Here is a 25001-nt window from a genome sequence, read left to right as displayed (position 1 = left end):
TGGCACAGAAGAGAGCATGCCTGTGTGTGACAGGACTCTGAATAATTCATCCTGTATGTGTGCTTCAGCAGGTCTCAGGGCCATCTTTATAGAAATCAACACTTTCATCAGAGTAGGAGGAGGTTGTGCTGTGTCTACATGGAAGTTTTTTTTGCGGCTCAGGTTTGACTTGGTGGAGGAGGCTAAGACACCATTTCCTGCCTAGTGCTGTTTAGCTTTTGGGTGAAAATGTGTGCATCTCCCACGTGTCTCCAAACAGTCTGAACAAAAGTGTGTTCTTTGAGAAAGGTTTAGCTCCATCAACACTCATTTCTCTGCAGAAAGGGTCTGTCCCAGCCATCCCCAAACTGCCATTTTCATATTCACCTCACAATGGCCCTGCTCAGGAAGCATACATCACCAAGACTGATAATACATTATTCACACATCAGATTAATATTTATGCCTTTAGCTTGGGTTTAGATGAAATTAAATCCCCCTTTTAAAATGAGTAAAGAGAGTCCATATATAACATTTCAGAACTAATTTTAAGTATTTGAGCTGTGAAATTTAAAACAGCATTGCAGTAAGCTGAAACAGTCTGTGCATGAACTTATTTAAGATATAGGTGGGGACACCATGTTAAACAAAACACCCGATTAAGACAGCATTTTTACAGATGATTTTTAATTATGTTGCAAACAATGACATCCAGATATACTGTTAACAAGTGTGTGGACAGTGAGACAGTGGAGAGTGAAATCCCATTCAAGCAGCAGGTTTCAGTCTTTTCACGTTGCGGGACAGACAGACAGGCACCGGGCTGGAGGACTCGGCGCGGCACCTGTCTCTCTGTCCCGATACGGCACAGAGATGGCTTTGAAATGAGTGGCTTTCTCTCAGGGCACCTTTCATCACGAGGATTAAGACCAGCGTGTAAGGATTCAAAGATTCACTTTCAGGGAGGGAGATTCCCAGTCAGGCCTCCACCTCTGCCCCAGTGGGCAGCCCAAGGCCCAGGCCATAACTCAGGCCTCCAGTGAGAGCTGATGGGTACGCTGCAGACCTCTCTGGGGAAACATTGGGGAATGGAACCTCCTCCACGCCTGATGTTTTTTTTTGTTTTTGGCTTAACGTTCATGAGTTTACAGGATACAGAACACTTTGCACAACACGACACTGAGCGAAAAGCAATCCCCTTTCACCTCAGTGCAGGCCTCTCTGGCTGGCCTTCGGGCCATGCGACAGTCTCCACGGGGCTCAGACGAGCCCACCTCAGCAGCACAGACAGAACAGGAAAGGAATCTCACATACTGATTGATGAAGTCTGGCTCTGTCCTCTTCAAACAGCAAGTTACTCTACAGGAGGCCCTGGAGATGTCCACCAGGGGGCACCCTCCTTCCTCTAGCCCAGTCTACCACAGTCCCATAATCCCCTAACAAAAGGCTAAGCCACAGCTCTTCTTCAATCGTGCAGACTACAGAAACCAACCTGTGTGCAAACAGAACTGTGCTGTGACCACAGGAGGGAGGCCTTCATTAACAGCTACAAAGATCTGCTCTCTAAAGCTTGACAGCTGCAGATGTTAAGTTCAAACAAGATGAGCAGCATTTTGAGTGTCACAGGCTACACTATAACCACACACATTCATTACTTTTGTAACTCTTCTAATTCCTCGGTCAGACCTGACCAAAGACGTGGGGACAGGATTTAGTGGAGACAAACAGGTCCCATGTGGGGAGAGGCCCCCTGCATCGAACATTCCCTTCCTGGCTTAAACGTTCCCCTTCAGCTCCTCTGGCTTTTCGCTTCCAAAAGTACAAATGTGAACGCATTCTCTTCCTTCTCTTTGGGGAGGGATCTTTGCATCCCCTGACATACAACTCAAGGGGAGACTGTCATTCTCCCCAGCTCTGGCCACACCCCTCAGCACGCTGACCAGGACCTGGTGTCACCAGAAGGGACTAGGCCCAGATGCAGGGACAAGATCTAGTCCTCTACAACAGGACCCTGTGAGAGCACTGGAGACCGCAGGAGCAGCAGGAAGGAGGGAGCCCGAAGCACCGTGGAGTCAGGGGGCAGTGTCCGAGTGCTATGCAGGGCCACACAGACAGGGGGCAGCATCCTCCAATAACAGCCCGACACACAGCCCACAGCCAGGACGCTCCACAGCTACAGAGCAGCCAGTTAACAGCTTGACACAATCCACAGTCAGGGTGCTCTGCAGCTAAAGACCATCCCGATAACAGCCTGACGCAAAGGTCCACAGTCCGTGCACTTTGGAGCCACAGAACACCCCAGTAACCAGCCCCCTTTCATACAGCTGTGCTCTCCTCAACCTGAGGCACCAACACACCACAACAGAGAGAAAAGAAAGCTAAATGAAAATATAGACAGAGTAATGGAACACGTGAGAAAGACACGGTCATTAAGTTTAGTGCCCCGCATGAATTCCCGGTATCAGCATGATCAATACGGGCCTTCAGCAGGTAGGCTGGGTTAACCCTATGGTACTCCTACACAACGTTATGTACATTTACAGTATACAATTTTGGATTCACCATGCAAGAATACTTTTTGTGTAACATTTAATAGCTCAATCTACATCCAGAATAATTTACATAAAAGGACAATAGTTATTTAAACAGAGCTCGATGGGTGTAACCATGGGCCAAGAGTGTCTGGCAGGGCAGGGCGGGGTGGGGCGGGGTGGGCGTGGTCCTGCTGGGATGATCAGCGACACTCCCAAACTTTTACAGTCTGATCTACGCTGCCAGTCACAACATACGGCGCCACCCTGTGGAAATCTGCAGGGAGAGAAGTGAGGCATTATCAGCCAGGGAAACCCCATCACTAACACAGGAATGTCATGGTACTGTGTCACACATCAAACCCGAAAAAGAGCCATGAGGAAAAAATGAGGACAAAGGGAAAACACACCAAACAGCACCAAACAGAAATGGTATGTGCAGCGCTGCCTTTCTGAAGGTGGTTTTAAGGATCGTCTAAGAGGAGCCAGGACAGCCAGCTAGCGTCTCCCAAGAGCTCCCCAGCCTTGATACTCCCCAAAGCCCCACCTTCAGAGGGAGGAGCCATCCCCCAGCTGCCTGCAGCATCAGCAGGGATGCTGTCCCGGTGTCAGAACCTTGTGCCGCGGCCTCTGGCCGAGCAGGGGCTGCACACTCACCCAGAGAGGTGACGAAGTGCTCGTGGGCACACAGGGTCTTCATGCAGCGCTTGTTCTTGTAGTCCCAGATGCGCAGGGTCTTGTCATCAGCACAGCTCACCACAAACCTGCCTCCCGGATGAAACATCACGCCCCGCACCCAGTTATCATGGCCAACCTGAAAGAAACACAGCCAGTTAGCATGGCCAACCTAAGAGAGACACACGCATACAGTTATCATGGCTAACCTAAGAGAGATACAGCCAGTTATCATGGCCAACCTAAGAGAGATACAGTCAGTTATCATGGCCAACCTAAGAGAGATACAGTCAGTTATCATGGCCAAACCAGAGAGATACAGTCAGTTATCATGGCCAACCTAAGAGAGATACAGCCAGTTATCATGGCCACCTTGAGAGAGACCCACACACACCGGTCAGATCTCCCACTAATTGACACACGCACACACTCACCAGTGTCATAAGGCACATGCCGGTGCTGACGTCCCACATCTTGATGGTTTTGTCTCTGGAGCCCGAGAGGAGGAAGGGCCCGGGCTTCCCGCTCTTCTTCATCTGTCAGAGAGAGCGGAAATGGGGTGGGGTGAGTGCTGGGCCTCTGCTGCCCTCCTCATATCAGGCTCAGCGGCTAGGATGTGCCGAGCTCGGCTTCATCCGCACACATTCTCACGCGCTCGCAGCGTGTTGCAGGCAGTGAGAGCGACGCGGTGGCCTGACCTCGGAGCCTGTGGCCTCCAGGACGGTGGGGTAGGAGCTCTCGGGGGCCCAGGAGATGCACTCCACCACGTGCTCGTGCTCCCGCAGCTCCGCCTTGCACTCTTTGGAGGCCACCACCCACACCCGCACCGTCTGGTCGTTGGAGCTGCTGGCGATCAGGGAGCCGTCCTGATTGGGCCGCACCATGCGCACCCACTCTCGGTGGCCCGTGAAGGTCTTCACGCAGTACCTGTGGGGCGGGCGAGCCGCGGTCAGACAGCACTACCCCTGTGCTGCTCTCACACTGCTCATCAGTGTGAAGAATGTAGGAGTCAACTTGAGAAACCTACTGCTTCGTACTCCACATACCCCAACATGAACTCTTCTATGCACCCCAATACCCACCCACTATACACTGCAATATGAACCCTGCAACACACCCCAACAGCCAACCCATTATACACCCCAAAACGTGTCCCACTACATATCCCAATATGAGCCCCACTATACACCCCAATACCTAACTCGCTACACACCCAAATATGAGCCTCACTATACACCCCAATAACCAACCCAATACACACCCCAAAATGTAACCCACTACCTACCCCAATATGAACCCTGCCGTGCCCCGAGCAACAGCCAGTTAACTCAATCCCAGAGAGTTACAGATACTCACCCCGTTGCTACCTCCCACATCTTAATGGTTTTGTCTCGGGAAGCAGACACAATGTGGTCTCCATTGGGCATGATCGCGACAGACGACACGTTGTGGTCGTGTCCTAAAACACACAAAGAGGATTCAACTGAAGTCTTCATTCACAGGGAATCACAGAATCCACCATTTTAAAGACAGCGTGTTAAACTGGGGTGTAACAAAGCCTTTAATAAATGCTTACACGCACAGACGCCCAGACCACATTAACACCTTCCTCATCACCCTGCCTGCACAGGGCTTCTCCATAACCAGTGCCTCTGTCTGAACGTGTGAAAACGGGGTTTAAATAAATTAGGGAGTCAAAGAGAGGGAGAGGACCAATTAGCCTGGGGCTGCTTTGTTCTGAGAGAAACTAATTACACAGCTGAACATGTGAGGAAGAGCATGGAGACTGGCAGGCAGGCTGAGGGGGGCAGACTCCACTTCTCGTCTTGGGGAGGATAATTAAACTGCTCTCCAAATCTCATAATCCTCTACCAATACGGAGCCCCCCCCCCACCAGGAAAGCATCCGCGTGTGTGACTGTGTGTGAGAGCATGTCTAAGTGTGTTCGTGTGTGTGTGTGTGTGTGCGCACGCGCTTTTGAGGGAGTATGAGTGTGTGTGTGTGTGTGTGTGTGTGTGCTTTTGAGGGAGTATGAGTGTGTGGGTGTGTGTGTGTGTGTGTGTGTGTGTGTGTGTGTGTGTGTGTGTGTGTGGTGTCTCATGTGCTGCTGGTCTCTTACAGCAGAATGTCCCTTTGACTGAGAGTGTATAAAATGCTGGTTATCTGAGACTGGGTGAGACTGCATTAAATCAGTGTTAGTGTTACTCTCTGACTGAGCTCCTCCGTGCTGGAGACAGGGAAGCAGCGCATCGTGTGAGAGCCCCGCTGTGTGGCCGGGGCCTGGGGGCACCGTCACACGTGCTGTTAGACACGCTGCAGTGATCTGCCGGGTGATTGCCATTTCACGCAGGCACTCACGTTCGGAAAGCTCCCAGCCACGGCTCCCGACCCCGCCCTCTGCACCGAGGCAGAGCCGAAAAGCCACGTTTCACACGCCCGGAGCGTCAGGCAATGTGGTGTAGTAATGAAGGCAGCCTCAGTGTGCAGATTAAACAGGCAGGCAGAGCTGGGTGCTGCGGCTGAGTATTACAGAATACCGCTCTCCCTCTCCGCACAACATTCACACAAAGAGATAATGGGCAAATCTGCCCCTGCCCAGGACACACTCATTTCCCCAACAATTACAGCCTTCTGGTGCAACTCCTCCCCTTCACGCCCTATTCTCTCGGTGACTGTATGCGGTCCTGTCCGGTAGCTGGTACTGCGGTCCTCTCTGGTACCCTGCAATCCTGCCCTGACCGTACATAGTTATCTCCCGTTCCCTGCGCGGAGGTCCTTTCCTCTCGTCCTGACCGTTCGTGGTCTGGTGCTCACCATGCATGGTCCTGATGCACTCGAACCCCTGGAAGTCCCAGAGCTTGATGGTCATGTCAGCGGAGCAGGAGGCCAGCAGCTTGCCGGTCTGGTCGAAGGAAATGTCCTGCACAGAGTCCGTGTGGCCCTTCAGCGTGCGCTCGAAGTCCCCCGTCTCATAGTCCCACACCTGGAGACAGAGGATACTTGCTCAGGCTATAGACAAACTTTACTACCGTAATCACAGCACTCCCGAGCTGCAGAGGACCTTACTGAAATTATTCAGCCTGGTTCTACAAACTGGCCGCTTCCCTGAAATCTGGATGCAAGTGCTTATATCCCCAATATATGAGTAGAGATAAATTTGACCCCTATAATTACCAGGGGAAGGTTTTCTGCTATATTCTCAAAGCCCGAATACAGGCCCTCCTTACAGAGTCAGACTGGATTTACCACATCACCGAACTACTGACCATATCTGCACCCTACACACCCTGATAAGTTAGCATGTTCACCAAAAAATAAGGTAACAACATTTGCATGCATCATTGATTTTAAGAAAGCATTTGATTGTATTTGCCATGAGAGCTTAACCTATAAAATCTGCGAGTAACAGATGTGGAATAAAACTTGGCAAGAAAAGAACAGAATTCCTCACTGAAGGGTGTGGGGCAAGGCAGGGCTGCAGGATGACTCCAGCATTGTTCAACATCTACATCAGTGAGTCTGCAGTGTTGTTGAATCTGCAGCCTCCGGCCTCACCCCAAACACCACAGGAGTCAAACTTCTGCTCTGTGCAGATGACCTGGTGCTGCTGTCACCTACAGCAGAAGGACTGCAGCAAAACCTGGATCTGCTGGAGACTGTAAGAGCTGGGCATTTACAGTAGATTTAAAAAATCTTCCAAAAAAATAAATAAAAATAAATAAAAATCAAACCCAAGATCCACATCTCAACACAGCAGATTCTTCATTCTAGGGAACACCACCCCACAGCACATTCTAAGTTACCAATATCTTGGCCTAAAAGGAAGAGACCAACGCATGCCTACAGAACAGAATTAGGCTTGTTTCATTGATAATAAATATCCTTTCTGGATATTTATTACCTAAAATCAAGCCCTCGTAAGTCACTGCACTTTAAGGCACTTCAAACCCAAGAGTTGAGCCGAGAAAAGAGCCAGGTGGCTTTGAAACTAGCCCAACAGCAGCAACACACACAGGTTTCAGAACAGCGCTGCAAACCAGCAACAAATTGGAGTAACCCAAATTATAAAGCAAACAGAAATGTCAAATCTGTAACATCGGGACAATGAACCCAAAACACAAAATAAACTTAACTGCCATCGGGCCCTAAACGGGGATTACACAGGGTCAGAGACACAAAGCAGACACAGATCCTGACCAAGTACAGGCTCAGTGACCACACCCTGGCAGCTGAAAAAGGTACCAAAAGAGAAGTGGACATGTGGTCCCTGTGCAGACAGGTGAGGCAGAAACAGAGGGATTTACTCCTTTACTGTGAAAAATATTAAAAATAAGAAATGTGCATTTCCAAATACTCTTCCCAAATGATGAATAATTTACATCAGATGTCAAATAAAACACAGAAAATCCTTCCACGGGAAGGACCAACAGCCCCAGTATTGGTGCGGTATGTTTCAGCCTGCTGTAGCCTGAGGAAGAGTGAGTAACTACCATTTTCCCCCTTTGTTTCCTTTGTATTTGTTATGTGTGTGTATACATATATATGTGTATATGTAAATATATCTTTAGAAATCTGTGGCCACAGGAGCCCACAAACAGAGACACAACCTGAGTTCTAGCTGTGACCAGGGGTGGGGGTGTCTGCAACACACACAAACACACACACAAATATCTCACAATCTGTTACAGGGAGAGAGACAAAGAAATATCAACAGTAAATACAGATTCACACACACACACAGAGAGAGAGAGAGAGAGAGAGAGAGAGAGAGAGAGAGAGAGAGAGAGAGACATTGACAGACATACACAGACAGACTGTCAGCCACTTGCCTTTATTGTGGCATCCTCCGAGGCAGACACCATGACGCTGAACACAGGGTGGAAGATGACCCGGGTGACAGGGCTCCGGTGGCCGCTCAGGGCGTACTTCTCTGGGGGACGGGGGATCCACTCTTTGGGGTCTCGCTTCTGTCCAATTGGCCCTCCTAAAGTGATCTCTTCTTTCGCTTCATTTAACTTTGATTCTAATTCCATAACCTGAAAAAAGCACTTCCATTACTAAGACACCAGCAGGAACCAGATACCCAGCTCCCACCCTGAAGGACTCCACACTGATCACACAATCAGTTCATTTAGTGACAGAAGCGATTCTAACAATAATAAAAAAAAAAAACACTGGGGCAAAACTGCAAACCATCCTCTGAAATCTAAAACTACACACCTGTAATCTGACTGACTTTGTACACCTCAGGTAATCTGAGTAGAAACACACACATGTTATCTGAGTAATTTACACACTAATCTGACTAAAACTGCACGTCTTCTGTAAGATTATATAAAGTTACACACCTTCTTCTGTAACCTGATGACTGAGGTCCATTTCTTCTCTAGAAGCCCCGCGTATTTCTTATCCAGTTCTTCATTCTGGGGAAAATGAGTTAGAGAATGAAGCACCACACACACATACACACACAGGGGAAGCTTTCCTCCCTGCACACAGCATGGCACACCACAGCATGAACCTCAGCCTGGCTGCTGGCTACTGCTACAGTAAAAGGTTCTACAAAACTGATAAATCTGGTTTTACTAAAGTAAACCTTCAGGGCCATGCACCCACACCCACATTAGTCTCAATTTGCTTATATCAGTTTACAAATACTGACCCATAATAAATACAGCACACTGGGAGCACTGTTTTGGAATATGACACTTCAATTTGTAAGGTATTGTGGCCCAAAATAATAGCAGACTTTTTAGCAATTCCTCTTACTGGCTGAACACATGTGAGCTTCTTGCCATTTTGGTATGTGTGCTTTTGTGAAGACATTAATTTTGAACAGATCAAGTGCAACAAAGAATGCTAGCAATATTGCTTACCAATGGGTATTTACAAATGTGAATTAATCAAGGCTCAATACAACAAATAAAATGTACATGAATCTGCATATAAGAAGGATGCAGTATATTTTTATATGTTATTATCTAGCTAGCTAGTTAAACCAAGATGCCAAGCAAATGCAGCCCGTTTTTAACTCACTGGGTATCTTCTGTTAGCTATCAAGTACAGATACAAATGGATTGCACTGGCTGAATATAATTAGTGATAATTAGCAAGATAGCTAGCCACTTCAATCCAGTCTCAACCATATTTGCTAGATACGAAGCCAATTCTGGCTCTCTCTGTAACTTGGAGCAGAGGACTGCAGCATGTCCTCTCTGCCAGTATAGATGCAGATGCAGACCAAAGGACACTCAGTGGAAGCACATTTCTCTGCAACTCACCATGTCTAACTCTGCCTCCTTCTTGAAAACCGAATATGCCTCTTCATAGCCATTGGAGCGGAGATAGTCGGCTATTGCTCGGTTTCTGTAAGAGGGGGAAAAAAAGGCCTTAATGAGTTCCCTTGATCAGGAGTCTGATTGCACTTGTCTCACACTGAAAACAGCTGCAGTGTGCGGCTGCAGGCTCAGGCAGCACAAAGGAGCAGGACCGAGACACACGGCTCTGCTTTAAACACACACGCTGAAACAATCCATCTTACATATGACTGACAAGGATTCTTATTTTTAATAGCTGGTCTTCACATAATTAGCTGATTTGGCTCTTCGCAATTCTCTCTCAGGCTTGCTCCTATTCAATCTACTCAAAATAATTACAAAAAAATGAAATTACGGAACCTGCAAAGATAAGGAAAATAATTATAAGTGACAGTCACCCAGCAGTGGGAGATTATGCTGTGTGGCTCCCTGAATGAAAGCAGGGGATGGAGATTTGATGGAGCGTGAGTGTAGCCACGAGGGCCTGCCAAATGCAGGCAACAGGGCCCAAAATGGGAGGAAATGATGAAATATTAAGATCCTCTGCCAAATGAATGAAATATGACATACCATGCTAGCTACTTTGCTGGCTGAAGTTCTGAAGATGGTAAAGTTTGTGTTTGTCTTCGACTTGTAACATAAGGTTGAGAACCACTAACTGTACTCGGACCACAAGCTGAAAGAAAAATGGGCAAGGTTCTCTGAGGATGGTTATGCGCAGGTTAACCAAGGTTCTCTGAGGGTTACGTGCAGGTTAGCCAAGGTTCCCTGAGGGTTACGTGCAGGTTAGCCAAAGTTCCTTGAAGGTTATGTGCAGGTTACCACTTGTGACAGACTGACAGCTGCACAGCAGCTACTACAGTAACCCTGGCTACTACCACGCAGTCCAAGCCTACTTAAATCATCATCTCACCTCATCTCTAATTTATTTGCTTCTTTTTCTCTTTTACACGTAGGGTATCAGATATATATATATATATAATGTGTGTGTGTGTATGCACTTTGGCGTGAAATACATTGTGTAAATATTGTCAATGAAGCAAATTTTAACTGATTTGAATTGAGACACACACCACATACACCCACCTTGAACATGTACACACACTCATCTCTCCCTCTTAAAAAATATAAGACGTCGCAAGCAGACACAGAAAATGGTCATAAACACGAGCGGTGAGGTGGTGATGTCACTTCCTCTGTGAGGCCCTGGTTTCCTTTGGACCGTGGGGCCTACTTTAACACTGCTTTCCCCCAGGTTCCCCCATGTCGCCTTGTGCAATGCCAGTTTACCCTTTCACACACAATCTGCAGGGCTTCTGACACCAGAGGCCAGGGGCCTGGCTATTCCTTTCACTCACACCCCCCCCTCGACGAGGTGGAGGGTAGTGCTGCACAGCTGCAGCTGAGCCCAGAATGTGTGGCTCTTCAACACACTAAACACGCAAACTCATCAGCACCCACCACTTACACACAGAGCCAGAAACATGGCTTTTACTAACAAGCTCTATCAGACTACCAAATCATTCTACCCGGGAGACTTCTTATTCATGCAATGGAGTCATCTGGACTTTTTTAAGTGTTCACATTCCATCTCAGATGGGTTAATCACATCTACCCCTTGAATACTGATTTTATGATTTATGAATTTATGATTTTATGAATTATTCATTATAAACCATAGCTTAATACCAGGATACCTGCATATTGAGAGGTCAGCGCCCTTACTGCATTGAGTCACGCCCCTGCAGGATCAGTGAGTCAGAACCTACACATTATCTGTGCATCCCAATGCTGCAGGTTCCACTGTAGGTTCATTTCAGTCTGATGAATGCTCCATATACAACTGCAGTACAGATAAAGGGCTGAGGCCCTGTGGATAACACTGCTTATGTAACTCCCTCAAACCTCCTGCCTGTAGTGCCCAACACTTCCACTGAGTGGTAAGCACTGCTGGGACTGGGTAACCGACAGGCATCTCAAAATAGAATTAAAAAGGTTCCATGCACAAGTAATTCACTGCTGACTGACAAGTGTAACAGGCACTGAATTGGTAGTACTATTCAGCTGGTCTTGCCTATAAAATGTACATACAGCCTGGCACTGTTCACCTGGCCTAACCTATAAAATGTATATAGCCTGGTGCTGGCAGCTAGAGCTCCTGCAGTCTGTGTCTGTGTTTGGTGCACAACCTTCTCAGCAACTGCCACAGTGTTTCACCAAAATGTTCCTGAAAAATGGGCACGGCTTGAATTTTCTGAATGGCTGACACCCACAGGAAGGGAGAGCAGTCGGGCAATCATTAGAGAAAGTGAAACCGCCTGACAGAAACCTGGTAAAGTTTCAATCCAGGAGAGGGCAATTATAAGTTTACCAACTACTGTAGCTACCTGTCTTAAGCATTTCATGACTGTGCCGAAAGCACCCGACCACATGTAAGAATGTTGCGGTTGTGCCTTAAACCGTGACTGCGTGTATGAGCCTTGTGGTTCTGCCAACTACATGACTGCGGTGTCCTTATGTGCCAGTGGTCTTCATCGATCACACGCTAGATACACATTTCTTCCCTGCTTTCCCCTCACACGTGATTCAGTCCCTGCCCTCCACTCACTTGCGATTCATTCACTGACCTACACTCATTCATGATTCAGACCCCAGCCTCCACACACTTGCAATCTACTCCAGAGACCTCCATTAACCCACAGTTCACTCCCTGACCTCTGTGCTGTTACTTTCTCACTGTGTCCTGCAGGGACACGTGAACTCTGATACTCTCCTCTGTGGGAAACGACACAACTTACCTTTGGTCCTATTCAAAAAATTAACGTGAGAGTTTTCTGAAAGCTGACGAGTGTCTAGATGAGATGCTGTCTAGTAAGGTAAAACAGTGGGCTGAAAACACCAGTCTTAGGCCCCACCCCTTTGTCACATTATTTGTGACAGTGCTCACTTCGACAAGCCCATGTGTTCCTGCCGGTAATGAAGAAACTAACAGGACAGATTTTCTATAAACGGAGCAGATATGCAACTCTGCATTCCACTCTGGCATTTCTGTCTCTGCAGGCTGCAGAGCTGCTGGTTTGTTGCGGCCATTCCTGAAGGGCCGTGGTCTGAAATTGAACATTATAGTTAGCACAGGAACAGACAGCACTGGAATCTCCTGTTCCTGTTAACACCCAGAACCTGCTGCAAGAGTGGAGGGAACACAGGAGGTGAATATCTGGTCATGAGAGAATATCCGTGCTCAGTATTTTTCTTGTAACTGGGCTGGATGATGCTAAAATCAGCTAGCCACAGTCGCTGGGTTTACAGTGCCGGAATCACACAGCCTACCGACGGCTTCAGAATGCTGCACATCTACAAACTCTGCTCTGTTCTGCCAGTGAGGCATCTACCCTCTAAATCACATCCAATCACGTATGATCAGACTGCAGCCGCACCTCCCTGTGGGTCTGATTTGACAGATGACACACACACGGCTGGCTCCTTCGTGTCAGCTTCACTAAAAGATAAAAAGCACAGCCATGACACCCATGACAGGACAGAACAGGCATCCAATCTGACTGCCTTCACTCCTCGTGCCTGATGACACACTGAGCCGTCTGCTCCGTGTACTGAGACAGTCAAAGCCTGTACTGCCCTGTGCTGAGTAATCGGTGAGATCCCCAAAACCTGTGCGGCCACAGCGAGCTCTCTGTGCTGGCCCTGCGAAGAGAGGGGCGGTTTCACTCACAGCTCGTCCCGCTGTCTCTGGGACAGCACCATGGTAACGCAGGCTCAGGTGAAGCTGTCAGCAGCGGCAGGAGACACTCGGGAGCTTCAGCCAAATGGTCACCAGGAATCCTCGTCTCACACAAACTCCAGATGCATTCACTGGGAGGGCCTTCAGTTCATCTGCAAGAGAGGGGAGAGAGACACATTCACTGCTGACATCTTTAGCTCAACCTGTGAGGGGGAGCGAGTGATGCCCCGGAAGACCGCAGAGCGCTTTTCCTAGGGCTGTGCTTTCCCACCCACTGCCAGTTCGAACGTCATCTTTTATTTATGTACACAGGTTTAAGAAGAGCTCCTTTCTGAAGAAGGGGTGGGGGTGCTAGTCTCAAATCCAACCGAAGCCCCTCGACACCAAAATCCTCACCGAAAGTGTCTCTTCTCATCAACACTGCGCTTAATGCTAAATCCAGCACGCTTATCAGTGCTGCCTTCTCGGCTATGACATCATCAGTATGCTGCATGCTGTGCACTCAGAGTTAAGCTCTATGCAGAACTGTTTGAAGATTCATTTACGCAGCCTTGTGCTATTAGCATAGGAAAGGCGACGCATGCGTGTGTGTGTGAATACAGAGACAAGTTTCCCCAAGTAGCAGCTCTGCGATCTGGCCCCTTTCAGGAGTGTACACAGTAAATGCTCCTCCATATCACCACTCACCTCCATACAACCCCACCCAAACAGCTCCAGAAACATGCTGACAACCATCTTGCCAAAATACAGACAGAATACAAATCTATTTACCAGGAAACTGAACTCGTGACTGACTTCATGTTTTATTGAGTGAGTTCAGGGAGCCAAAGAAAAACATTTTAACGTTTTAAGAGAATTTTCAAAATGCTCGTTACCAGTGGAAAAAGAACACAACCCATCATACTAAAGTGTCAGCACCCACATCCAGCCCATAAATACACCACGAACCGCATGTGTCCATGTGGAAGTCTCACATTTAATACACGAATAAAGAGAACGCCGTTGGCTGGCTGAGCCTGACAGGAGCTGTCAGTGCAGAAACAGCAGCAAGCGCCCTGCCTTCACTATGATTTCACCTCATTTTATTGCAACACAGGCTGCTCCGCCCTTCAGAAACCCAGTCAACAGCAGGTGACAGCAACATAAACTCCATCAACAACTGTTTTAGCTGGTTCTTTCCCAACACGTGGACTTACTCTGGTGACAGTCATACTGGCAGCAGAGAGGCCTGCTCCAGAGTAGAGCCCTACCAGTAAATCGACGTGCTGACGTTATCGGCCGATATGAGCTAATTGCAGTTAAATCGGTTACGGTGTTTATAATGGGCGATAAATGACAATTAAAAAAGAAACAGATGGAAGATGGATCCTTCAACCATGCTATGAGTGTTATCCTTGCATAGTTTGTCAAACAGAGGGCACACTGCAACTCCAATGTTGGCAACACATGAGTTTGGAACGCCACAAATCACAACAATCAGCTGACCCAAGCAGAGTCAAGCAGAGTAGCCCACAATGGAGATCATCTGTGTTCACGGTAAATTGATAATTGTCACGTGAAATACATTACATAAATAATAATAAATATCCCCCATCACTTCTCCTCTTAGCCTAAATAAGCCTGACAACGTTCATGTCAGCCATGCCTGGTTTTGCTGCAGTAATGTGAAAGCCGGTACCGTCAGTCAAACATCAAAATTACGTTTAACGTTATGGTAGTTGAGTGGTGTAGGCTAAGCGGTTGACAGATTTGATTGTAGGTTTATTTATGAAACAGTGTGGCAGTTCTAGCGAGTAAACAAACGACGGTCCTATCATTTCTGCCTCGTCACTTTTAAAAATTCTCTGGCAACATCGCTTACAGCAGCTTATAGCGCTGTCCATTGCTAAATTAGGTTACCCACAAAGCTAGCTAATGCCATGTTTATCAGTAGAAGACCGCTAACGTTAATGAGCGGTTAAACTATAGTGTTTAACTTATTCTACCTAAATGAAGCAATGGTAAATATATCTGCGACTCGCATGTCTGTAGTTACAGTCGGTGCATTGGAAATTATTAAACCAGAGGGGACACATAAATAAACATGAGCTGAACAAGTATCTAACATGGCTTGGTAGCCAAACAAAGTTATCTAGCTTCTCTTTCAAACGTGTAGTGTGAAATCCCAAAGTCGCAAGTCCTCGTTGCAGACAGTCATGTAGTATCAGATGCATTCAACAGCAGCATTGACTCTAGGTCACTGTACCAGTTTACTGCATAGTTTAAGATGGCATGATATATATATATATATATATATATATTTTTTTTTTTTTTTTTTTTTGAACTTTTTTGTATTTTTATACATTTGACTCTTATTTATCAAAACTTCAATATATTTTGTTGTACTTTTGTACAAAGTACTATTTATGACACTAAAACAAATTTATTTTTAAACTGCATTATGACATGTTATCTTGATGAGGACTGAAATAACTACACATAACAAATGTTAGAGAAAATTTTTGCTTATGTTATGCGTTTCTGAAAAAAGAAAAAAAAAAAGGTTTATTGTTCTGATCCTTTGTTAGTGAGGGAATCTTTAGACACTTGATTTACCTCAGATGTGGCACTCACTGTTTACAATGCCAGGTGTGCTTCAAAGTCATCACTACAGGCCCAAAGATATGCCCAGTATGGACTCAGAATGCACTCTGCCCTTCACATTCATTGCACTCTACAGCCATCAACTACATATGACATTGGATCTCTGGCCACACCCAAATAGCTTAAGCCTGACTTCCCAGGCTTTCCAGAGTGCATCTTGATTGGGCTAAACTCCAGTACATTTACAATTATGTCCAAATGTGTCCAAAATACTATGCTGACCTGGGTTAAAAGGCATGTCCAGAAATCTCTTTTTTCACAAGCCAATGATTCCTGAAAGCGTTTGTTCACTCACTACTGACAACATTCACTCACACACTCTCTCTCTCACTCCTGACAACATTCACTCTTCACACACTCACTTGCTGCTGAGACAAATTCACTCACTCACTCATCCTCTCAAGACACATTCAATCTGGGTCATACATATAGACATTTACAAACCTTCCCAGGCCACCACCAACATGGAAAACACAAGGGATGTAACCAATCTGTAGATTAATTGAGTGCCCCCCCAGGAGCACTCAAAATAAAGGGGACTGTAAAACATTACTAATTTACTGGATGACACCATAAGAGAGGTGTGGCTTTTCTTTCCCATTCAAGCTTTTCAGCTTGCACAGGCATACTGCGCATTTAATTGCATCTATATATTGTTGCTATGGTAGACAGTTTAACATAATTTATAGCTGGTATCAATCCATCCACGGGAAGAGAATGCAGTGTCTGTTCACAGTTCAGAAAGACACTGCTGTGCTGTGCAGACCAATTTATTTAAGTGGGCAAAACTCTTTCATCTAGACTCTAAGCTTTATACGTAGAGAAGAACTTTAAAGCACCTAGTTAGCTAAATACATCAGGGAAGAATGGATAATCTGAGTTACTTGTGCAAAGTTTTTTTTTCACATTATCTATCTGGTAGCAGTAATTTTACATTATTTCGCTGACTGCTCTCTCGTTAGCCATCACACTGAGATATTTGGCAAGTCAGCCATGAATACAAAGTGTACAGTTATTGTTAGGAGCTAACATCAATGTGGCAGCCAGCAAACCTGGTTAGCTACTTAAACATTAACCTTAGTGAAGAATTATGAGACTTGGCTAACGTGGCAAAATGCACATTATGGTAATTATGAAGACTCACATAGAGAAGCCTAGGCTTTAAACAGGCCTATTACTTTCTAGAAATACTTAATTTTGTTAAATAAATGCAGCAGTGTCAGGTTGAAATGTATCTGCAGAAATAAACACCTTCTTTTTTAAAATAAATGTAGTTTCTCGTTCATCAGTCTTTTGAAACCAGTTAGGCTTCTTCTGATGGGGAGACTATTATACACTATAAAGCTGGCCACATTTGTTTCTGTTTTGGTAGTCATTTTTTATCTCCCGATCAGTGTTGACTCAAGTGACTGGTGCATCTTTATAAGCAAAATCCAATCAAAATGTATAAACCAAACAAAAATTCCATCCTCCATTAACAATGATAAATGCCCTTCTCAGCCACAAACTAACTGATGGTCTGAAATGTTTGTCATCTAAATCCCTGGTAAATACAACTGTTGTCTCTCAATGTGCACTGTACTTGTATCAACTAGATTCTTGCATGAGTTAAACCTACAAGCCTTTCTAAAGTTCAACCGCCTCTTTGCAAATTATTTACCTTTAAGAATAGTTTACTATTAAGAAACTACACCGATGTTACCACGGAAACAGACACTAAAGGTCATTTTACTGAACTTAGTGACAAATCTCACTAAGCTGAAGATTGCAAACACTTGCTTAAAACAGATCTCCGATTAATAAGCACATCCTCCAGGTGTGATGGAGGCCTGAGCCCTCAGAGATGCGGCAGAAAGCTCATCCACTCAGATTCCTGTGGACTGTGAGACAGATGGTAAATGGAGCCCTCCTCTGAGGTGCCAGGGGGACCACATGATCACGGCTGTCGGAGCTCTGATTGGACAGCACTGATCACCAGGTGACACAGCCCCTGGGTGGGGGTTCAGGGTGGTACAGGAGTGTTTCCAGTGAGGGGAGAAAGGAGGAGTGATTCAGCAGGTATCACAACCACTATAGCATAACTGACCAGTCTCTTTTCAGTTATGAAGCACAGCACAATTCGCTGCATCATAAAGGACTTACATAATTACTTTATTAAACGCTTTAGACATTTTTAAACATTTCACCTGTTCTACATGTCACAAGGGCTCAGTAACGTGACAACATACTCAGTCACTCAATCACTCTCTCAGTATCTCTCAGATATAAAATCACATACAAACACTGACAACAGAGACAGTCATATACACTTGGACTCACACACACACACACGCACGCACGCACGCACACACACAGTGAACGACACATATACACTCACACTGCAGACACACCTACCATGTAGCCAGATTGAAAAGGCAGAGCTGAAGATGGCATTTTTGTTCACTTCCCCTAAGCACTTCCCCCTCCCCTCAAAAAGGCGCTGAGTCATGTGGTCAAGGGTATCCCAATCCGCACACAGGGCTTTCACTTGCCCTCAGATGCTGCCTTCGATCGAGTGTACCAGCCTGTACCCTCCACTGTACCTCCTGCTGTGGTATCCCAGGATCCCTTTCATTTGCTATTCCAGGGTGTGCATTTGCAGACTGCTTTTTGCTCATTTTCTGAGAAATGCATTTAACTGCAGGTGCACCAAAACAGCTAAATGCTGCCACATAGTACTGAATCTTACTGTATGTATGAATGTTTCCCACACAGTCACAAATCAGTGGTAACACCAGACTGAATAATTCCAGTTTGCTGCTGGATTTCAAGGCTAAAATTAATCTGAATCACAGTGATGTGTGTCTGGTTATCAAATGGCAAATGTCAATAGTTTGAAAACTAAAACATTTGATGCCAATTGCTCTCTTTTTTTCTCCCGCTAAATCTGGATTTACAAGTGACTTCCCTTGGCTACAGTGAAGATAGCCCACTGAGGGCAATAAACAGTGTGACATTTAAATTTTTACATTGCTAGTCTAAAACCGATAGAGTTAATAGAACAGGACTCTTGCATTAAACTTCTTACGGGCTGATGTAATTTTACCTCCATATTGTCCCTAAATTACCAAATTGTGCTTGCAAATAATAGGCAAGATCAGTACGGGAGAGGACACAATGTTTCAAAATGGTGTCACGTTAAAACCAACTTGCAGATTAGTAATGTTTTTCAGCACTGTTAGCTAAGATTCCAACAGGGTTTTCAGGTGTCACCGTTTCTGCCTTTTCCATGGTTTTGTGTAGAGTCACACCATTTTTTGAGTGTCTCAAATGACATTCCAAATAACACCTTCTCTTCCTCCTGCCTCCTTCTTGTAAAAACGTCCAGAATTTCAGCTTTTTGATAATAAACAGAAAAAAGAGCACACACAATTTTCACCTTGACATTTTAACAAAGTGCTTAAATTGAGAATTCCTATTAATAATGGAATGAAATAATATTGTTCTGTATTGTAGCTAATACACTGCATCAGTTTATTCCAGCAGTCTTAAAGATGCAAATTTAAATGTTCCCATGCAAAAACTGCAGAATAGTAAACCCCCGATTAATAAAAAATAACGGATTCTCATCTGCCCTGAATTTTACTGACAGGGCTGCACTTCTGAGCTTCTTTACTGCTTTCTTTGGACATTCTTTCAGACGTGATTGAAGTTACTCCCTGGCTTGCTACGCACGTACAAGCTGCGACCATCCAAGTCGACGTCTCTGCATCATGGCATCGGGCAAAGTTGTTGCTAAGTTACGGAGCGCTTGCTCAAGGACCTGCACTTCACTTCTCTAACTGTGGGGCAGAGATGGCTTTGTCAGGGCATTCGGGATTTACAACATGTTCGCGGTAGCTCCCAGAGGGAATTGGCGGTGACCCTTCGATTTACCAAATTCCACAATAAACCGCAGATTCCGTTAAACCCTTCATTTTCTCTGTATCACAGAATTCATTTGGCCCTGAAAATGCACTGGTGTGATGTCAACTGAAGCACTGGACTTGCTGGACTCCCTCACCTCCAATTCTGTCTCTCTCTACCTCTCCGTGAATTGCGTTTACCTGTCTCTCTCTTTCTTGCCCCCTCCTCTCTCTCTCTCTCTCTCTCTCTCTCTCTCTCAAATCCTCACAGTGGATTTAAATAGTTGCTTCAGATCCTGCATAGCATGCTTGCATGCATTTGGTACAAATAAACTGCTGACTTCAACATCTTTCTTTGAAGGTGTAAATGAAAGTATACTACTTCACATAAGGCCACACCTCTTTCAAAACCCATTCAGCAGAACTAAATTAGATAGTGAAAAACAGATTCATAGTAACAGTTCAGTGGCATGAAAAACTCAAGGGTAAACATGGAAACAGACAGCCAGCAGCACCAAAACAATCTCACTGTTCACCCTGGTCAGGTCATTAATCTGCTGGTATGGAAATAAGGCACGTTTCAGATCCCTGGACTGCACGTGCAAGGTCCTGCTTTGGTCCAGTGAGTTATGCTTCATTTGGACTGCATTCAAAGCGCAGATCTCAGAATTTGGCAATCAAAGCGGCCGTGCATTGTGTGCACATTTCAGCACTGCATCACTAGTGAGGCTGTGGAGTGCTGAGGCAGAGGCCATGGGCAGCTCGATCTTAAACCCCCTTCAGGGGTCTCTCTCGAAACTCAGGAGATAAGCCCCTGCCAATAGTAACTCTATGGAAAAATTTGATTTATTTCAGAGAATCCCAACCTGGATGACCTTTCACCTGCACAACTGTTGTGTCTTCATATCCACGACTAGCATTATCGGTAAGGAATCACATAAATACAAAACACTACAGAACAGGGCAGCAGGTAATACACAGGAATAGAACATGCGCGTCACTTCTCCATAGAGCCCCTCTTTTCAGCTGCATCAGCTAAAAAAAACATTCGCTCTGGAATAGCTGAACTCCTGCATGGTCAGAATAAAACGGATCGTCATCAAACAGCCGCATAGCAACGGGCAGAGATACACATGACAACCGGCGCAAGGAAGAGCGCAGAGGGGTTCGGGGGGGGCGGTAACCTCTCGCTGCCAGATGAGGGTCACCTCTGCGGTAAGGCGGAACAACAAATGCTGTCCGTTTGTGACCGACGGACTGAGATCGGCTGCTCCACCCACACCCGACGAGACGCGATGGCCGGTAAATGACATCACGCCGATTCTAATCCAGCAAATAAATGAGAAGCGGGCTGATCACAACCCGCCGTTAGCCCACCTCACACGCCCATCTTTTTCGCATGCGCAGTCCTGCTCCACCCTGAGACAGTTACTCCTGAAAAACGGCTATGGTGGATCACGGAATACCGGGCAGTGAGGAAGCTCGCTGGATGATCTCCGCCCAACGCCGCCGAGAAAAGGAGAGCTACGTGGATCTTTTCAAAACGGCCCTTTCTAAATCGGAATTCGGCCAAAACCCGATGGATACCTTAACGTTAGCTAAGTTTGTGCCCCCGACCTACCCCAGTATCGCCCTGCCCTCTTTCCAAAACAGCTGTACATCTGCTGCCGGAAACGAGTACAAAACCGTACATCCACTTTCCTAAAATGCATCTTAATTCATGTTTCGCGTATATTGTAAATGGAAACCCCAAAAATATAGACAAAACGTTAGCAATCTAACGCTGCTCTTTGATAAGTAACCATAGCCACGCAACTTCCATCAAAAAGACACATTTCTCCTGAAACTCCACCCTTTAACAGAAGCTAGCTTGCCAGACACACAAAATGCAGTTAGCGAGATGGCTAGGTCTGTTGTACCACAGCTACCCAGTGTGTCGGAAACGTGATAGTTGGTTACCTAATGTTAACTTGGGACACGATGACCATTTGTTTAGCTAAACTCTGCTAAGCTGACCGGTGCGAGTTTGCTGCTAACGTTAGCCAACAACACAGCTATAACAGCGTCCCCCTGTATCCCACGTTACATTAGCAAGTTATCGTTAGGCCACGTTAGTAACCTTAATAAAGTTGAGCAAAATTACGAGTTGACTTGTTCGCGCTTATTTCCGACCTTGAGCTGATCTTTTAAACTAACGTTAGACAGCTTGCAACAACAGATAATCAGAAACGATCTCGGTTTCTAGCTTGCTATTCTTTCTTTCTGGCTAGCTTTAACCACGTTAGCTAGCTAACGTTAGCAAGGTCATCGATCAATAAATTGTTGGTGACTGGTTAACTCAGCTCGCTAGACTTACCTTCTCCATTCTTGGTATCATTAGCAATGTTAGGTGCCTTTTGTTCAGCATAGCTAGCTACAAAACTCGATACGAACATGCCTACAAGTAGCTGAGGCTAGGCAAGACAGCCACTGAACGTGAACTCCGTCCATTTGTGTTAACTTTACTCCGATGATCACTGACCTGGATCAATGACAATTTATGCCGTCTCTCCGTTAGCCAGCTGACGTTAAATTCCATATGAATTAGTGCATCACATAGCTGGAGAGACAGCCGATTCCAGCTATTCGCCAACTAGCTAGTTACCTGAATATATCTAGCTAACGTTACCACCTAGTTGAGGCAAGTTGTCATTTTCTCGTCTTAAAATGTTAGCAGTCATCGTCAACAACCAACCGACTAGGTAGCGACGTATGAATCGTCATTTGCTTGAACGATCTTTTCATTTAGGCTACGCGTCCCTGACTAGGTAGTTAGCTAAAACATGGATTAAGTTAACATTAACTAAATGTTAATGCTAACATTAGTCTAAGTATCCATCTCTCGAGTCAGCTGTTTACGTTATCAAGCAACACTATTGCATGGCAGCTAACGGTAGCCAGCTCGCCTTCAACCATTAAAATATTGACCTACATTTTATGAGCCACCACCGAACAACTGTAACTTAGCTATGACAGTAGGTAGACATAACAATTAAGTGCAATTTAACTGTTTAGTTAGTCTAATTGGTCTTTTTTATATAAATTACATTCCTTAGCTAACTTAACACTTACAACTTTTACGTACTGAAACCACCAAATTAGCTAAAACGTTACTAAAATCGGGTGCATATACACGCAAGCTAGCTAACTTTGGGTAGATAACTTTAAAATCACATTAAGCTAAGATGTCGCTAGCTAGCTAATGTTATCTTAACTAACGTTAGCGTAAGGCGTTAGCGAGTTGCATTAACTAGGTTAAGTTGCCTAATAACTTCAGTTATCTAATAGAATTTAAAGTTGATGTACTAACATCTACCTGAAAACGAGTGACATCAATAGGCCAAGGGACAGCAAGATGACACGACCAGATTTTTTCCTACCGAGATAGCAACAGTATGCTAGCTAATTTACGTTAGCTAACGTTTGCTATCTAGCCAGCCAGAAAGCAAACTGCAGCCGCCAACGGCCTGTCCGCCATTTTGAGACACAGAAAGGAGGTACAAAAATTACAGCCACAACGTCATTTTTTCCACTTAGTTTTCGCAGATAACAGAGCGTCACCAGACGCCAAACGTAAGGAATCTTACCGTTTAATGTCCCTCCTGTTTCCTCGGGTTGGTCTGACACTTGCACGGAACTGGGGTGAAATGTATTTTCCGCTCGACACGACGGTACGTCTTTCGCACGGCCGGCTCCGCTCTGCCGCCTCGTCTCCCCTCGGTCTCCTGCGATCCTTGTTTTCAGCACCGCATTTGCCTTCGGACGTCGCGCATGCGCACAGGCTCGCACGCGCCCGACCGAAAGATGCGCCCGGGTGTTCAAAATTTTATGATGACCGTGTAGCAAGCTGCCCGACACCAACGACAGCGTCATGTGGCATAAGCACAATCTGCGCTTCAGTGCTTTAAAGATAAGGAACATACTTTTTAACAAGAGACTATCCAAAAAACGACTAGGACATCGTTTGTTGCAGTCAATTGAAGAGTGGACAAAATAGTTTGGCTTCCATACATTTTTGCAGTGGTTTAAGGTGAAGGTTCTAATACTTAACAGATATCTCCAATGCCTGTCCATCACAAAATGTATGAATGAATTATAAAATTGGTTTACATTTTAGACCACTATCATGAGCGTATTTTTTGAGTGTCCTCATAATCTGTGGTAATTATGGAGGTCATATTTTGCTTGCACTAAAAAGGTGAACTCTGATGTTACAGATACAGAACACTGCTGCTAAAACCTGCTTGTGAATGTAAGATTTTGGAAGAAATTAATTTCTTTTAAATCAACAAATTATATAAATCACCCACAAATGCTTGAAAATTGCCAGGAACATGTCCAATCTCTACCATGGACAGCTGTCTTATATCACAACAGTGCTGATAATATGGACACCTCTGGGCATAATGTAACAGAAAATCCAAAACAATGGTTATCTGCTAGTTGTCTTTATTTATTTTAATACAAAAGCATACTCAGACCAAAAAATTAGATTATTATTTGTAGAGAGGAGGGACAGAGACTTCACACGGCAAGGAAACCGAAGCAGACACACAATATATGCTGGAGAAACATCCATTAGAATCTCCTCCATTAGAGGAAAGAGGGCAAAAGGTAAAAGGAGCTCAGGTGTGCTGCAGAGGCTATGCAGTGGGTCAATGTGCGTTGGACAGCAGGTGACATCAATGCAGGCACTGCGGAACTGTCCCCAGACCCCACCCCAACCACCACTTCACAGGAACGCACAGGGAAGGACAGGGGCAGAAAGGAAATGGGGCGGGGCTAGTGCAGGTAGTGAACTGTACAGGTGTGTTCTGGGCACGTGAGAGGAGACAATGGCAGAATAAAGGTAGAGGTGTTCATCTGTGTACATAAGCATCACTGCTGTGTGCATCAGAGATTGAAACTAGCAAACATTTCAGAAGTCATTGGTCACAATGCTAATGCAATACCAGACCCGAACACAGGGGCACATATACTACATACAGCAGGGATTAAAAAAAAAAAAGAAAAAAAAGACACCTGCCACAGTCCTGTCAACTCTTGTTAGGCGGCAGACTACAGCAGCACTGATGTTATCAGTTACAACCCTATAGCAGGTTAGCAGAGGGACCATGTCCCCCCCCATATACGAACCCACATCCCCAACCCCCTCCAATCCCTGCCAGACTTTGAGTCTCTTCCCCAAACAGAC

General features: G+C 45.6%; 1 protein-coding gene across 2 annotated transcripts; it reads right to left on the bottom strand.

Moving 5' to 3' along the window:
- Positions 1-666: 666 nt before the first annotated feature.
- LOC118783193 (lissencephaly-1 homolog B-like) lies at positions 667-23545 on the bottom strand. Of its 2 annotated transcripts, none has more exons than XM_036536936.1 (11): positions 23395-23545; positions 13233-13393; positions 9467-9551; positions 8534-8608; positions 8015-8221; positions 6000-6168; positions 4542-4644; positions 3884-4112; positions 3620-3721; positions 3168-3324; positions 667-2787 (listed from the first exon to the last, which is right to left on the bottom strand). In XM_036536936.1, the coding sequence occupies exons 2-11, from the start codon at positions 13262-13264 to the stop codon at positions 2714-2716; spliced, it is 1233 nt and encodes a 410-aa protein (XP_036392829.1). In that variant the 5' UTR covers positions 13265-13393; positions 23395-23545; the 3' UTR covers positions 667-2713. The 2 variants fall into 2 exon arrangements, with proteins under 2 accessions (XP_036392829.1, XP_036392830.1); XM_036536937.1 differs by lacking the exon at positions 23395-23545 and adding an exon at positions 22125-22219.
- Between the last annotated feature and the right edge of the window lie 1456 nt (positions 23546-25001).

The sequence above is a fragment of the Megalops cyprinoides genome, chromosome 9 (assembly GCF_013368585.1).
Source record: "Megalops cyprinoides isolate fMegCyp1 chromosome 9, fMegCyp1.pri, whole genome shotgun sequence".
NCBI classification, from domain to species: domain Eukaryota; kingdom Metazoa; phylum Chordata; class Actinopteri; order Elopiformes; family Megalopidae; genus Megalops; species Megalops cyprinoides.
The sequence above is the reverse complement of the archived record's forward strand: the minus strand, read 5'-3'. Positions and strand labels throughout refer to the sequence as shown.